The 18,576-nt window shown below is 34.0% G+C and overlaps 1 protein-coding gene across 1 annotated transcript in view; it reads right to left on the bottom strand.

Annotated features, from left to right (window-relative positions):
* Positions 1-18,576, bottom strand: part of MYO9A (myosin IXA) — a 245,311-nt gene that overhangs the window by 201,611 nt on the left and 25,124 nt on the right. The window contains exon 2 of the mRNA XM_023521568.1: positions 5,330-6,240. Within this exon, the coding sequence (XP_023377336.1) occupies positions 5,330-6,169 (840 nt within the window). The 5' untranslated portion in view covers positions 6,170-6,240. The remainder of the gene's footprint in view (positions 1-5,329; positions 6,241-18,576) is intronic.

Below are 18,576 nucleotides of genomic sequence, written 5' to 3'. Positions count from 1 at the left end.
AAGCTACGAAAGAAAAAGTAAATTCTACTTCATCGAAATGAAATATTTTGTGCATCAAAGGACATAATCAAGAAAATGAAAAGACAATTCACAAAACAGAAGAAAATATTTGCAAATCACATACCTGATCCACAACTGGATAAATACATAAAGAATGGGAGAAAATATTTGCAAATCATATATCTGATCCACATCCAGAATATATAAGGAATTCTTATGACTCAGTAGTGAATAGACAAAGACTCCAATTCTAAAGTGGGCAGAGAATCTGAATAAACATTTCTCCACAGACGATATACAAATGGCCACAAGCACGTGGAAAACATGTTCGACATCATTAGTCATTAGGGAAATGCAAATCAAAATCACAATGAGATACCACTTCACACACACTAAGATGATTATAATCACTAACATATGCCGAAGAGAATTGGGAGAATATGGAACTCTCATACATTACTAGTAGGAATGTAAAATGGTGCAGGCACTTAAAAAAACAGTTTGACAGTTCCTCAATCAATTAAACACAGCTATGACATGACGCAACAATTCCACTCTTAAGTATATACCCAAGAGACCTGAAAACATACATTCCCACAAAATCTTACGCATGAATGGTTGTAACATTATTCACATAGCCAAAAAATAAAAATAATCCAAATATCCAACCAACGTATGAATGGATAAACAAAAAGCGGTATGTCTGTACAATGAAATATGATTAAGGAATAAAGAGATATTAAGTATTGACACATCCTACAACATGAATGGCCTTTTAAAACACTATGGTAAGTGAAAGAAGTCAGACACAAAAGAATACACTTATATGAAATATCTGGAGTAGGTAATTCCATAGAGACAGAAAGCAGATTGGTAGTTACCGGTGGCTGGGGGGAGGGCAGAACGGGAAGTGACTGATTACTGGTTATCGGATTTGCTTTTGGAATGAAAACATTAAAATGTTTTGAAACTAAAAGAGGTGGAGGTTGCATAACATATGGGATTAGGAAAAAATACAAGAAGATAGACTCATATTTAAACGTATTAGGAATCTCATTAAATATAAATGGTATAAACAGCCCAAATAAAAGCCAGAGATGGTCACATTACATAAAAAAGCAAGAACCAACCATAAGCTGTCTACAAATATAGTTCTTTAAATATAAATATAAGCTAAAAGACAAAGAATAAAAAGATATCTTGCTAATACTAGTCAAAAGAAAGCTAGAGTGGCTACATTAATATCAGTGTAGACTTCGGAGTAAAGAATGTTACCAAGAAAAAGAGAATTATTTCATAATGATAAAAAAGACAATCAAAAACAAGCACCTTTAATTATAAATGTTTATGTACCAACAGGAGAGTTTCACATACAAGATGCAAAACCTGACAGAACTTAGAGGAGTAATGGAAAAATCTACAAGTATAGCTGGAGGTATCAAGACCTCTCTCTCAATAATTGATAGAATAAATAGAAAATCAGCAAGGATGTGTTAAGACTTCAACAACACTATAACCAAATTCACAACACTGATACAATAAAACATTCATCCCAGTAACAGCAGAGTACAAATTGTGCAAAAAGAATATTTACCAAAAAAGATTATATTCAATAAATTTAAAAGGATTCCAGTTATACTATGGAATCTAACCACAAGACAATTAAATTACAAATAAGTAACGGACGGTATCTAGATATTTGTAAATACCACAAATCTAAGTAACCCATGATTCGAAAAAAATCAAAAGGGAAATTAGCAAATATTTTGAACGAAATGAAAATGAAAACACAGTATATATCAGAATTTGTTGGATGGCACTAAAAGGCAGATTTTATACCACTAAATGACTTTACTGAAAAAGAAGGAAGGTCTCAAATCAATGACCTCAGACACCATGCTAAGAAATTAAAAGAATAAATGTAACATAATTAAATTACATTAAATATAAAGCAAAAAATAATAAAGAGAAAAGCTGAAATTAGTGAAATATAAAACCGCAAAACAAAAAATATCTATGAAATCAAAAGCTGGTGCTTTGTATAATAAAGAAATGTTATATAAAACATGTTGCCAATGAATATGACAACTCAGATTAAGTAATTTCCTTGAAAAACAAAGTATCAATGGAAACTACAATAATATATCAGAACTAATATCTGCATCTAGCCAGGCTGCAGAATACAAGATCAAAATAGCAATATCAACTATATTTCTATATGCTAGGAACTAACAATAGAAAATTTTTAAATAGCATTTATGAAAAATTGATATATATTTTACCAAAGATGTAAAAGGCATGTACACTGAAAACAAGACTGCTGAAAGAAATTATAAAGTTCTTAATAAATGAAAAAATATACTTGTTCATTAGTAAGATGACTTAATATTGTTAGCATGTCAGTTCTCCCCAAACTGAACTACAGATGCAATGCTATCCTAACCAAATTCCAAAAAGGCTTTTATGAGGAAATTGACAATTTAGTTCTAAATATATGCGGAAATTAAAGAACCTAGAATATCCAAACAATTCTGCAAATGAAGAACAAAACTAGAGGATTAATACTACCTAATTTCAAGAATTATAAAGCTATCTAATGAAAACAGTGTAGCACTGACATAAAGACAAATAGATCAATGGGACAAAAGATGGAATCCAAAAATAAACCCACATATACATAGACAAATGATTTTTTGACAAAGACACAAAGGCAGTAAGATGAAACACTTAAAACAAATGGATATTCATAGGTAAACACTGAATCTATACCTTGCACTATATACAAAAATGAGCTCAAAGTAAACTACAGATCTAACTGCAAAACTTGAAAGTATAAAACAAATGGGAAAAAAAAGGGTATGAGAAAATCTTTGCAACCATGTGGTTAGGCAAAGTAGTCTTCACTACAACACCAAAAGCACAATACATAGAAAAAAATGGCTAAATTGTACTTTACTAAATTTAAAATTCTGCTCTTCAAAAGGTACTATTAAGAGAGGATTAAATCTGGGGAAATTTCACCAAGGAGGTGAAAAATCTATACAATAAAAACTATAAGATATTAATGAAAGAAATTAAGAAGACATAAATAAATGGAAAGGTATTCCATGCTCCTGGATTGGATGAATTAACATCGTTAAATGTCCATACTACTCAAAGAAATCTACAGATTCACTGCAATTCCTATCAAAATTCCAATGGCATTTTTCAAAGAAATAAAAAAAAAAAATCCTAAAATTTGCAGTCACAAAAGACCCTGAACAGACAAAGCAATCCTGAGAAAGAAGAACAAAACTGAAGGCATCACATTTCCTGATTCCAAACTATATTATAAAGCTACAATAGTCAAAACAGTATGGTATTGGCATTGAAACAGACATATAGATCAGTGGAAAAAAATACAGAACTGAGAAATAAACACATGCATATATGGTCAATTAATTAATGGCAAAAGAGCCAAGAATATACAATAAGGAAAGGACGACCTCTTCAATAAACTGTGCTGAGAAAACTGAACAGCCACATGCAAGACTGAAACTAAATCCCTAACTAAAGCAAGCACAAAAATCAACTCGAAATGAATCAAACACTTGAATGTAAGACCTGAAACCATAAAACCCCTAGAAGAAAACATAGGGGTAAAACAGTGGTCTTGAAGACAATTTTTTTTGCGGGGGTAGGTGGGGAGTATTTGACACCAAAAGCAAAAATAAATAAGTAAGACTACACCAAACCAAAAAGCTTCTACAGAGCAAGGGAACCCATCAACAAAATGAAAATACAACTTACCAAATGGAAGGAAATACTTGCAAATCATGTATCTGATAAGGGGTTAATATCCAAAATATATTAAGAACCTATACAACTCAATAAGAAAAAATAAACAACCCCATTAAAAATGGACAGAGGTACTGAATAGATATTTTTTCATAGAAGACCTATAGATGGCCAACAGGTACATAAAGAGATTTCCTTTATATCTGAAGGAAATGAAATTATTATTTGGAAGAGATATCTGCACTCCCATGTTCATTGTAGCATTATTCAGTAGCCAAGAAATGGAAACAGTCTAAGTGTGCATCGAGAGATGAATAGATAAAGAAAATGTAGCATATGTAGAATGACTATATCAAGGGTTAACAAGGATATGGAATAACTGTCACACATTGCTTGGTGGGACTTACAAAATGGTACCACAATCACTTTGGGAAAGTTTGGCAGTTTCTCAAAAAGTTAAATATATACCTATCATATGACCCAGTTATTCTACTCCTAGAAATTTACCCAAGAAAAAAGAAAGTGTATGTCCACACAAAGAACCTGTATAAAGCTTTATGTATAAAACTGGAAACAACCTAAATGTCTATCAACACAGGTAAATAGGTAAACAAAGTGTGGTATATCCATACAATGGAATACTATCTTATCAAAGGAATGAATTACTGAGACATACAACTACATGGACGAATCTCAGAATAATTATACCGAGTAAGAAAAGTCAAACTTAAAGAGGACATACTATATAATTCCATTTATATAAAATTGTATAAAATACAACCTAATCCATAGTGACAGAAAGCACATTAAGTAGTTTCTTGTACATGAGCAGACTGGAAAGGATGTTAAAGAAGGATTACCAAGAGATATGAGGAAACTTTAGGAATAATGGATATGTTCAGTATCTTGACTGTGGTGGTGGTTTAATGGACATATACATATGTTAAAATTTATCAAATTGTATACTTCAAATATGTGCAGTTCGCTGTATCTCAATTATACCTCACAAAATCTTTAAAAACCAACTAAGTAACATTACCTTTTCCATTAGCTCTAAAACAAAAATAGTATATTTTCTTTCCTTTCTACCTTTTATAGTACTACTTCTAAAACATTAAAAAAATTTTTCCCATATTCTCTACATTTGCAAAAGTGAACTCAGAATTTCAACACTAAGCACTGATGTTAAGGTTTCAAAGATACAAATATACTGACAAAAATATTTCCCCAATCATCTACTCCAACAACCCTATAACAGATAGGAGTCCTGCCCCTGCTATCTCCCTTTACAGGGAGATATGTATGACTCCAATCATCTCTTTCTTTTGCATCGCTATGACTCAAAGACATCGTTAGAAAAAAATATTGCCACTGTCACACTCTTCAACCTTCCACACTGTTTTTTTGCTTTCCCATCTTCCAGGTTTTCCTGGTAACAAAAAATGATATCTATACTTCAATTTAGCTTCATTTTATTTTCTCGCATCTAACAGACTTTTATTTTTAATTTTCTAAAGACATGTTTAAGAGTAAGAAGAGTATTTCTACACACCTCAAGGACTGGTCCAGCTCCAAGAATAATCTGTTCCACTCCACTGGCAAATCCTTTCTGACTGAGAGCAGTAAGGTGGTGAATAAGAAAGTTTGTGCTTTGAGTCTTGCCAGAACCACTCTCTCCTGAAATCACAATGCACTGATTCTTTTTGCGCTGAAGCATGGCATGATAAGCTACATCAGCCACAGCATAAATGTGGGGTTCAAGTTTTCCCAATTGGTGGTTATCATACATTTTGACATATTTGGGGTTATAAATAGGAAGAAACTTGAATGGGTTAATAACTATTAGAATACTGCCAACATACGTGTAAATTTTCTCATGCTTAAAGCGATGTCGTAGATTTTCTAAGAGAGTTTTCTCATTCAAATCAGGTAAGCTACATAAATCATCAACATCTTTCTGCTGAGGCTGTGGAAGAAAACCTCGTTCCATCATCCTGCGACGTTCTTCTGTTACCCGTAGCCATGACTGAAGACTACCATAATGGATTGATCCATCAAGGTTTTTTTCCCTCAGAAGAAAGCGGTAGTCCTCTCCACTCAGGCGATTTTCCAGAGCCATTCGGGGCCACAACATCATTCGTTGAACCGGACAGTCTGTTGGATTGAGTATCCATTCTTCTCCACCAAATTCCTTTACCTCTGCTAGAACATAACATTTTGTTTTGTCAAGATGAAGTCTATTTATAAGAGAGTCAATCACCTCAGCAGCTGTGGAGTTTTTTCTGGCAAGAACTGGACAGTAGATTGTCCCTTCTGAAATTGTCCCAGGATATATATGTAATGTATGTTCATTATCTTCAAAGCGTCGTCTTCCTCCATCATTTATATTCATATTGGATCCTGTCCCATCAGCATGGATAGTACATGTTCAAGACTGTGCAAAACATTTTCATGGCAAAAGATCTGTAACATAAAAGATGTTCAACATTTAGAAGTCATATTACACAATTATTGCTTTTTGATGCTCAAGAAATAAATGTTTAATTGTCATGTTGATTATATCTTTAGGAACACAAAATCCTAAATCTTAGTACAGGAAGTCTTTTTTTTTTTAAGATCTGACTGGCTTTATTAAGTGACTCATGAATTGGGCAGCATCTCACCTAGCAACTAGAAGGGTACTCAGGAGAAACAGTCTTGAAAATGATCTCATTGAGACCACATATTACATTTTATTGTCCAAATGTGGACACTTTCTAAAAAATTTTGTCTTCTATTATCTCAAATGTTTCTAAGGTACCCAAGATTATTATCAGGTACTTTCTTTATATCTGAGGAGCCTCTCTGAAGCCCGAATAGATGGACAGAATAATCACACAAATCTAATCACCCTGAACTGAAAAGCACTTATGGATAAACCAAAAAACAAGAAAAAACGTCATCAATGGAGCAAAAATTTTGTGATATTAAAAACGGTTAAGATGAGAGAAATTAAACTATCTTAATTAACCAAGAAATGAGAGAGACCTGCTATAGAACAGAAATATTTTCAAGGATTTTTTTGACTTCTAAGTCTGCCATTTTCATATCTACCTGATCTTTTTTCTCCCTATTTAAATTTCATAATTGTTTCAATTTAATTGCTCATTTATCTCCTTGAAAATCCTAAATATATTTTTCAAACTAATATTTTAATGTCATCTAAGATGAACTGCTCTTCTGATTGCTGATTTTATTTTCTATCTTTCTCAGTATTAGATGGCTTAATTTGAGAATTTAGCTTCATAGGTACACTTTTTGATTTTTTTTTTCTGTCTTTCATACATTTCCTGAAAACCTACTACTTACTACTTTTTTTAAACAAAATCACAATATCATTAATAGCACCTTTAAAAATTAACAATTTTTAATATTACTAGTCAGTGTTCAATTTCCCCAGTTATCTCATAAATATTTTTGTTACAGTTGGCCTATTCAAATCTGGAGATCTATCCTGAAGTAACACTGAGGATATACTCTGAGCTGGCAGGTTACTAATTGTAAAGTTATGTTTGTGTTCTCTTGAATCTCTAAGTATATGGCTTCATGTAAACTGTGGCCCCTGGCACCAGTCAACAGCAAAGCTACTCCTTAGTCAAGCCAGCTGTGCCCTGCATTACTCCAGGAGACACACTGTGTAACCACAGTCTGATCTCTAACGGTGTACAATATGGCAGCCCTAGAACTAAACTCAGAAATATCTTTTTCAACAGAGGAGCAGAGGAGCCCTACCTATCCTGGCCCATGGTTCTCAACAATGAGACCAACTGCAATGGCACTTCCCCATTTACCTCAAAGAAGCCAAAATCTCAGCTGTTTTACTGCAGGTTCCCAGACATAGCCCTACTTGCTGCTTTGCATTCTATTCCCTTTCTGAGACATAAAAATGTTTCTCTTTTTTTGAGTCCCATTTATGTAAATTTGGTTTTCTTTTTGTTACTTTACCAATCATTGCTTTGTTTTTGAAAAAAAGAGGTTGCCTCAAAATATCACTCACAGATAGATCTTGACAGCAAGCCATGAGCGCTTATCAGGATCAGCTGGGCAATGTTTTAAAAATATACATTTCTAGACCCAATAATGTTCCTGAGGTTGGGAAATCTAGGCAATTCTGCTGTTGCTGGTCCAGAGCATAGCATTTGGGAATCAATGGCCTATATTTCCATTCTCCACTTCCTTGCCACTCTTTCCACATAGCAAGCTACTGCCAATATTCTTTGAAAATGTTACCAATCATCATAAAGTTGCCAAATCCAAAAGGCTCTTCTCAATCCCCATCCTAACACACCACACTATAGCATTTAAATGAGGTGGCCATCTTCTCATTCTTGAAACTGACTTCACGTGACAACTATTTTTCTTGTAATCTTCCTGATAGGCTCGCTCTTCCCAAGTCACTCTTAGAACTCCTTTTCTGTACCTCACCTTAACAATAAAAATATTCTCCCAGTTCTTGGACTCAACCCAGTGCTCATCTATCTGGATGATTTTACCTAGTCCTTTATCTATAATTCATACTGTTACCTACTATCTATCAATGCTTTTGCACTACAATGGCAGAACTGGGTAGCTGTGACAGAGACCATATGGTCCAAAAGGCCAAGAATGTAGCTTTAAAAGAAAAAGTTTGCCGACCTTTATTCTAGGCAACCACTAAAAAATAGAAAAGTATAACTTCTCAACTATTAGAGTAAAAAACTGGAATGATAAAAAATAATTTTTTAAAAAGCAAGAAAGGAGGGGGGATTAGAACAGATGGAACAAATGGAAAGCAAACTAAATATACCAGTAATTATATTGTGTAAATGCTCCAGTTAAAAGACAAAGATTATCAGACTGGATTTTAAAATCCAACTATATGCTCTTTCAATAGACACACGTCTATAATTTGAGGATACAGAATCTGAAAGAAAAAAAAGAGAGAGGATATACCATATAAATTCAAACCAAAAGAAAGCTGGTATAATCCAAAATAACATCAAGTAAAACAGAAAAGAAAGTTGAGTTAAATATCTCTTAGGCCCTTTTAGCCTTTACATACTATAATTCTAGATTTAGGCCTGAGATAAAGGTCTCTGGATGTCACTCGTGACCCTGAAAAGTAAAAAAAAAAAAAAAAAAAAAACAAACAAACAAAAAAACAGAAAAAGACTATAAATTAAGAAGGAAGTGATACACTGGCAAGTAAGTAGACTAGTAGGTACTGATCAAATCTGCTATAAAGAAAAGAAGTATGAGTGAAATCTTTATTAGTTAGGGGCTTGGATGCACATCTTTATGGTTATAAATAGAATCAAGTAGAGAAGCAGAAATCGAAAACTTAAGGAAAAAAAGGACTAACTGATAAGCCAAAGTTCTTTGGCGAGCAAGACTAAATGAGATTTAGGTCAAAAGTAGATAGGTGCCTCTCTCAGAAAGAAAAAAAGACACTATTTCGTTTTCCAAAAGAATAAAAAAATAAAAAGATGGGTTGCGAAAGAGCTTTTCAGGTAAGATGTGACAAGAGGGCATGTTAGATGACCTTTCTCAGTAGATAAGATATGGGAGTTCCCTTTTACCTATAGTAAGTCAATGCAAGAGTCAAACTGGGTGCTGAAAGAAAAACATTTTATAATATTTCAACTAAAGAAAAGGTGATGAAAGAAATAGGTTATTGTATGACATTATGGTATAGGTACATGGAGAGCTATCAAATTTAGTCTTTACAGTAGGTAATTCTATACCTTCATTCCTTTGAAGAACTATTTCTCCTCCCTTGTCTTCTGACACAGTTTAAATGGACCAAACTCATTTCCCAGGTAGGGCAGAAGGGTGGTACTGTGACCCAGGCCTAGGAAATCAGTTTATTCCATTCCTCCTAGTGATAGTGGCTGCTTACTTTACTGGAACTTTGTAGCAAATATTAGGAAAGAATTTTTTTTTTCTACTAGGGCTGCTAATCTAGAAAGATGTACATTAGTCCCTACTCCCACTCCCCACTTATCCACAGTTTCGGTTTCCTCAGTTTCAGTGACCGCAGTCAACCATTGTCCAAAAATATGAAATGAAAAATTCCAGATATAAACAATCGGAAGTTTTAAATTGTGCGCCATTCTGAGTAATGTGATAAAATTTTATACTATCCCACTTCATCTGGCCCAGGTCGTGAATCATCCCTTTGTCCAGTGTATCCATGCTATATAAGCTACTCAACTATTAGTTACTTAGTAGCTTCTCATGGCTTGATTACCCGGGATCACCAGAAGCAAATTATCCTCCTTCTAACCTGTCAATAGCAGCCTAACACTACATCACAATGCCTGTATCATTCACCTCACTTCATCTCATTACATAGGCATTGTATCATCTCAAATCAACACAAGAAGGATAAGTACAGTAAGATATTTTGAGAGACCACATTCAAATAACTTTATTACAGTATTTTTATAATTCTCCTACTTTATTATTAGTTATTGTTAATGTCTTACTGTGTCTAATTTATAAACTTTATCACAGGTATGTATGTATGGGGAAAAACAGCATATATAGGTTTTGGTACTATCTATGGTTTCAGGCATCTACTGGGGGTCTTAGAACATATCCACCATGGATGGGATTGGGATGAAGACTATTGTAAATGTAAAGTTATTGGCAGCCATCTTCCCTGAATGCCTAAAAGAAGCCTCTCTGCCATAAAAGAGAATGAACAGAGAAAGCAAAACAACACTGTTTGGGCCACTGAATCTAGCTGTGCCTCAAATAAACTCAACCACTGAACTTCTTAAGTCTGCCAATCAATTCCCTTCTATGCCCGAGCCACTTTGAGTTGGCTCTCTGTTCTCTGCAATCAAAAGAACCAACTACAATAGGCAGCATTTCAGTGCAATTGAGAATATAGATATCCTTTGTTATCTAAATTCCTGATATCTAAATGTCTCTAAATTCAGGAGCCAAATGTATTTGAATAAATTTTTGGATACTTCCTTCACTATCATTCTGTTTGCTATCCAAACGTGGGAAACCAAATAGATTCAAATAAGGCAGTATCCCCTTGACATCCAAATTCACTATCCAGACTGAAGAATTAAATAGAGTTGAGTAGTGAAGGATACTTATACTGCCAGCCATGCAGAAATATGGTAAGGGATATACAATATGTCAAATGAAAAACATAAAATATAAAATTGTATATAAAGCTATAGATATGTAAAAATGGGCAAACATATTAGGCTTCTGGGAAATCTTCAAAATTTCCTTTTATAGTTTTTACCAAAAATAAGTTTGAAATGCATTACACCTCATTTGAGTTAAATAGCAATTCTCTGAGACAGGGAAACTTTCGAATCAGAAAATTAAAGCTTAGAAAGCAAAAAAATCTATGACATTTATGATAAAGATGGCATTTCAAATCAGTAGAGAAGAGATTATTCAATAATAATGTGGAGATAAATGACTGAGAATAAAATTATGCATATAAAGAATTAGCACATTACTGGCACTTATATAGCAATCAGACATTGCTGTATCTTTTATAAAGAAAATTAATATTCTTTTTATTCTCTATCTCAAAGTCGTTATTTCAAAAGTATAACCTAACAGAGGGAACCAATGTTGTGGACAGTTGCTGTGGTCAGTAGGGTGTGGTTCAGAATAGGCCAGTTTATGATGTTATTCACTGGACTGAGTTAGAAGAGACTAATTATAGAGGAAAACTGTGGTGAAGAAAGAAAGCAGAGTTAGAATGTAGTTTCCTTTAAATTAGAAGTTCAGTTAAAAAGATGAAACAACTAAAGATTTTTAATGCAGTGTTTTTCATCTGTGTGCTAATAAAATTTAATTTTCTTAAAATATATATTGTTGCTTTTACTTTTTTATCACGTTCTTAAGGTGATTTTCCAAGAAGAAAAAAAGAAGTATGCTTTCTCTTTCTACTTGCTTTATCACAGGGATCTACTGATGAATGCTAGTAAGCAGAATCAGACATCATCATTCAGTAACAGGAGGAGTAGAAGGACAGAATGAGGCAAATGTATGTCTAAAAAATAAAAGCCTAGCTTCATATAGAAAAACTCACCCAAAGCAAAGGCCTCCCCAGTACATATTAAAAGGAGAACATTCTACTATGAAGGCAGGGTCCATTTGTGGAAAATAACAGTGATTTGTGTACAGCTGTAAATTCCATGGGGGAGAGGTATCAAATATTTTGAACTTATTTTTGAAAAAAAACTGGGAAAAGTGATATTCAAGAGCTAATATTCATGTTTCTTCATTTTTTTAGTACTTACAATTCAAATGTTCTACAAATAGCTATTACCATAATGTATAATCACATATATAAACATATATGCAACTTTAGATATATAAATATTTATATTTTTATATGTATTTCACAATGATTTTTTTTTCTAAAATCCCCAAATACTCTTATAAACCCATTTCTTCTTCTTCCTGGGCATATTTCCCAACCCTCCTTGCAGTTAGTTACATGTGACCATGTGACCTAAGCCCATGGTATGAGGGCAAGGGTGATGAACACCTCCTCAGGCTCAGCCAATAAAAGTCCCTAAAAAAGGATCTGCCTTTCCATGTCTGCTGGAACAATTGAGAAGTTCCAGGGAAAAGCTCTAAGGTCCTAAGGGATACAGAACCACTGCACAGAAGGACCCTGGGGCCCAAATGACCACATGGAGAACAGTGACCACCATTACCCCACCACCATTCATCTACAATGGACTGTGACATAAATAAAATTTTACTTTACAGAGCCACTGATATTTGGGGGTTGTTTTATTACAGCAGGTAGTTTACCTTGACTAATGCATTACTATAAAATTTTCCCACCCCTTTCCCTGTAAAGAGTTCTGTAAGGAAGTTCCTCTTATATTCAATTCATCAGTACTATTGGTCTGCCTTTAAAATATATCCTGAATCTAACCAACCACTTTTTACCATTCTCATCTCTACCACCTAGTTCAAACCCACTATCACTCTCTCATCTGAATTAGCGAAAGACTGTGATAGCTTTGCTTCTGTCATTGCTCCTCTACAGTCTATTTTATACAAAACTGGTAGGGTCACCCTTTTTAAAGATAAATCAGATCATGGCACTCTCCTATTCACAACCTTCAATGGCTCTCCATAACACAAATAAAACTGAAACCTCTGTTGCCTAACTTCATCTTTCCCTCACTCTACTCCACTCCAGCCTCACTGAACTTTTATCCGTATTTAAGCTTATTCTTGCTTTAGGACCTTTACACTTCCTTCCTGCTCCCTCTGCCTGGACCTTCTTCCATATCACTGAGGTCTCTGCTCAAATGTCAACTCCTCAGAGAGGGTTTTCTTTACTGCCCTATCTAAAATAATCCTCGTTCACCACTGTAGTCTCCTTATCCTAACTTATTTTTAATCAAAGAACTTGATGTACTACCTAGAATTATATTATTTTTTGTTTATTGTCTGACTTCCCCACTAAAGGATAAAGACATCTTTTTCATCAGAGGTATCCACAGCTTCTTTTCCTTTTCCTACTGATTTACTCATCTGTTTTCATTATTTGACTTTCTATAAGAGCAATTTTCAACAATAACTTGAATGTCCGGCTTTAAAAATGAACAAGCAATCAAAGTCTCTTCCTAAGGAGGTAAATTAATGTTGCTGATATAGTAAGCATGATTAGCAATATATATGGAAGAGTGGTTCTTAAGAAAAGAAGATTTCTAAATGGCCAAGAAAGATATGAAAAAGTACTCGTCTGTGGTAGATTATTCAAAAATATTCACTATCTACCCTCATGTCTGTTGGAGTGTACCTCCTCATCCATTGAATTTGAGCTAAGCCACATGACTCAGTTTGGAGAGTGGAAGGTGAGCAGGCACGAGGTAAACAAGGTCTTGACATATGCATGGCTAGCTAGGTATGCCTTCTTGCACTTGTGTCACCAACATGAGAACATGCCTCATCTAGCCTACTAGTCCCAGTAGGAAGATAAGATACACAGAGCAGAGCTGTCCCAGTTGACCCACAAAATCTTGACCAACAAATAAATACTATTGTTGTATATCACTAATGATTTTCAGGATGTCTGTTAAGCGGTAACAGTTGACTAATACAATATCATTAGTCATCAGAGAAATGCAAACCAAATTCACAATGCGATACCATCAAACTTCTACCAAAATGGCTTATGTCCACTAAAAGTATATACAAAAATGTTCATTTCCATGCCTTTCATAAAATAGCCAAAGAAATGAAAACAATCAAAATGTCCATCAACAATAAAATTAATGAATGGAATACAATACAGCATTAAAAAAAAACAAACTGCTGATACACACAACATGAATCTCACAGACATAATGTTGAGTGAAAACAGACAGATACAAAAAGATACATACTAAATTACCCCATTTATGTGAAGTTCACAAACAGACAAAATAAATCTATGGATATAAACTTCGGAAGCACGGTTCCCTTTAGGGGAGGGGCGGGTATGATGGTGGGTCACAAAAGGAGTTTTATAAACATTTTATATCTTGATCTGGGAGGAGGATAAGCACTTTACTATATATCTCAATAAAAAAAAATTGGCATAACTGTGATTGGTTATTTGAAGTTAAAATGGTACTCCATGTAATAAATGTTGATTATCAGGGTAATATAGCAATTATTACTGTATAAGCTAAGAATATCTCAAAATTACACTTTACTATAATGACTAAATACCTGGGGTAAGTACAAAAATTATCATCTCGTTTAAATATTATTGCAAAGATTAACTTTAAAAATATTACATTATTTTAACAGTTTCAAAATAAACTGACCTTCTGCCATTCTGCTGGGACACCATGTAGACTATTACCAAAACATCTCTCCCTCTACAAAATATATCTCCTTTGTTTTTAAAATGAGATTTTTTTTCCCTTAACACAGCAATATGGATGGAATACTTATAAAGCTTCTGTGCTTTTATCCATTTAATTATTAAAATTCCAGAAGCTTCAAAATGTTTACTCATTTTAATAGTCTATAAAAATGTTTATATTTTTTTACTCTGCAAATTTTCTACTCTGTAGAAACCCCCTAAAGTTTACGATACAATGCAGTTTGAAAGAAAAGCTAAGAATTCTACAGTTCTTTATAATTCTTAATGAAAATATAAAAACTCTACTTGTAATTAGAAAGGAAATCATAACTGATTTTTTCTAGGTCATTTATTCTGAGGTTTCCTTGTACTAGCTCAATGACATTTGCCTATAAGGCTATCAAATCACCTTTCCATAGTACTCACGTTAAGAAAACTGTACTTCAAGCAAGCAGCTTTCTCTCTCAGCTCCCATTCTCTAAATAAATTAAGTGAACATTGATTTAGTGACTTCTATGAGCTCCAGAATGTCCTACACCTTAGTAGTACTTCACTTTTCTGAAATTCGATAACATTTTATTTCATTTACAGCTTTAAGAAAAATACCTCCTCTTTATTGAGAATATATAGTCAGACACTGCTGTGTGCTTTATGTTACCTCATTTAATAAGAAATGTGTGCTACTGTCCTCATTTACAGATGAAGAAACCAGTTCCAGAGAGGTTATGTGATATTCCCAAGATAATATATCTAGAATGTGGATGATCTGAGATTAAAAACCAGGTTCCAATTTCTTAATCAATATGTTACACTTAGCACAAATTAGAAACATGATGATAATTAACAATAATAGCAATGCTCATATGCCATTTACTATGTGTTTAGATCACTTAATCCTCATAACACTCCTAATTAAATGTGTACTATTATTATCCCTGTTTTACGAATCGAGAATCTGAAGCACATGGAGGTTGCCACTATCTGTAAATGGCACAGCCAAGACCTCAGTGGTCTAGCCCTAGAATTTGGGTTCTTAACTACCATCTAATCTGCCTTTCATAAAATGCCTTATATTACAGTTGATAAAGTACATGTCATATTTCCTCTATGAAATCATAAGCTTTTAGAGAGCAAAGATCAAGTCTTCTGATCCTCAGCATTAGGTTTTCTCTAGCATAGGAACTGGTAAATAATAAAGGAAGACTAGGAGGTGCCCTGGGCCCGAAAGGAAGGCTTCTTTGCAGTAGTAATGTTTGAGCTTCGCCTTGCCACTGAACTCCAAAATTGTATATCTAATTGCTAAATGAGTATTTGGTGGTCTCCCCTACTAGACTACTTGTTGAGGGCAGAGTATTTCCTTGTCTTTATATCTGTCATACAATGTTTGTACCTAGTAGAAACACAAAAAAAATGTTTGCTGAAGAAATATGTAAAACTCTTATTACAAAGGGCTGTACTCACAATCTCCACTCTCAAAAGAATCAATAATATAAGAGATTCATAGCAATTATATAATTTGTGATAAACCATTTATTAGGCTGTTGAAGTAGACAGGAGAGTAGGGAAAGATACTGATAGGCAGTAGACGCATATATTACACCCAACAGTAAATACAGGAGCAAAGCAAAACAAAACAGAGACTTCTTTTTCTTACTTACATATTCATAAATTTTTACTCCTTCCTTTGATTTTCAATAAGAATCAGGGACTAGGGGAGTTCATCTATGGATTCATCTACTTATGAGTTTTATAAATGTCTGCATATTTTGGAGGTCTTGTTGACAAAATACTCAGTGACTACAAAGTACACATCAAAATGCTGAGACTCACCATCACTTTCCACATTCTGAAGCTTGTGCAACAAGATTAGCACTTATTTATAAGCATGGCCTAGGGAATATCTTTCAACTCTACTATGCTGTCTAGGGAACACATGCTTACGTGATGTCCTCTTCCAGGTACTCAGTGGCTTTTCAGATGTGCATACCCTTAATTACCTATATAGATTCTCAAGTATACTTTAAAGGCAGATTTGAATCTTTTGTGTGAATGATTCTGGGGGGCTTTCAGAGCTATGTGAGCAGTAGATCCTTTTAAAAGACCATCTCTTCTTGTTTACCTTGGGAGAAGTCCCACAGACTCTTTAGTCTTTATCCATGCTACATTTTTTTATCTGTCCTGCTGTTCTACCCTTTCAACAATGATTCTAATGTTCCTTTTATTAACTGTTATTGCTCAATTCCTTCATTCCAGAGATCTTAACCAACTTCCAAAATTCTTCAACAATTAAGCATTCTAAGAACAAAAAGATACCAAAAAACAAATGAACAAATCTGAATAGCTATAAGTTCTCATTCTGTAAAGGGCCAGATAATAATTATTTTAGGCTTTGTAAGTTATATAAAGTCTCTGTCATATTTTCAGGCTTCTTGTGTTTTGCTTCACTCTTTTAAATGTTTAAAAACCTAAAAACCATTTTTAGCTCTCAGACAGTAGAAAAACAGGCCACCTGCCGGATATGGCCTGTGGGCAGTAGCTTGTCTATCATTATACTAGAGGGCTTAGGTATGCTTATTTTAGTTATCGGTAGCACTCAGTGAACCCTCTAGGATATGGTGAAAGACTATAGGACATGAAGGAGCAAACTATGCTAACATATGGGTGAAATGCTCTAGGCTAAGAAGAATAGGTAGTGAAAAATGTCTAAATCAGAAACAAACTTGGCATGGTTGTGGAACAGAAAAGTGGATAGTGTGGCTGAAGCAAAGTATTCAAAGAAGAAAATGGTGAAAGATGACATCGGAGGTACAAAGGAGTTGAATTCTGTAGTATCTTGTAAGCTGGAATTTTATTTATTCTAAATGTAATAGAAAGCCTCTGGTGTTTTGTTTGTTTTGATATACAGGAAATAATATAACTTGATTTATATTTTTAAAAGGTTACTCCAAGTGCTTGAAAAAGAATGGATTAGAGAAAGAGGAAGGGAAGGAAGGAAGAATAGAAGCAGGGAGACCAGTTAGGAAGTTGTTGTAGTAAACACTACAAAGATAAAGCAAATCATTTGTTCCCAGAAGTTAAAACTAAGCCACTGCTAACCACCCATCAAGTGTGACCTTCCGTTATTTATGGAATTTATAATACTCCAAGTATTTACCTCTAAAAACTGTAAGCCCTATACCAAGATCAACAGCTTGCAACATCTGCTTCAGATACTTAAAAATATTTAAGTGGCTCCTGTAACTAGGACTAATGGGAAAGTGTACCTACCTCAAGCATCTACCACTGCTATTATCAGGGTAAAAAGAACATCAAAAAATCATAACCAAGTAATGTACTTGGCAGTAGCCATTAGATCTAGGCATATACCCCTTGCTGTAGTAAATTTATTCCAAAGAGCCAACTTATCACTTTTACTCACATCTCAAGATAATCTAAATTAAAGTATCAATGACAGTCTCATAAGAACTAAGAGAAGAAATTTAGATTAGGAAGAGCCACACTCTGATTGAAACAAACGAATACATAAACTATAGCTAGGATTAGCTGTTTACCAATGGTTTGTCTCATCAATGATTTTAGAGCAAAAGCCTCCTGGAGTTTAAAAAAAGAAGAAGAAGAAGAAGAAGAAGAAGAAAAGAAAAAGCACTAATATACAGCAATCTTCCTGTATTTGATAACTTTTACAGATGAAATTAAGGTATCTACTAACAGAAAGCAACCAACAGAAATGTCAACAAAGATAAGTAATACAGAAATTTGGTACCACAGTCTGCTAAAATTAAAACGCTCTCCACCAAGTCCTGAAAAAAAAAAAGATAGCTAAAGTAAAGTGGCTGTGTGACTTGGGACAAGTTTCTTAACTTTCAATACTGGCATTTAAATTATGGTCTTGTTCAGGGGTCAGCAAACTTTCTGTA

The sequence above is a fragment of the Pteropus vampyrus genome, unplaced genomic scaffold, assembly GCF_000151845.1.
Source record: "Pteropus vampyrus isolate Shadow unplaced genomic scaffold, Pvam_2.0 Scaffold10, whole genome shotgun sequence".
Taxonomy (NCBI): domain Eukaryota; kingdom Metazoa; phylum Chordata; class Mammalia; order Chiroptera; family Pteropodidae; genus Pteropus; species Pteropus vampyrus.
The sequence above is the reverse complement of the archived record's forward strand: the minus strand, read 5'-3'. Positions and strand labels throughout refer to the sequence as shown.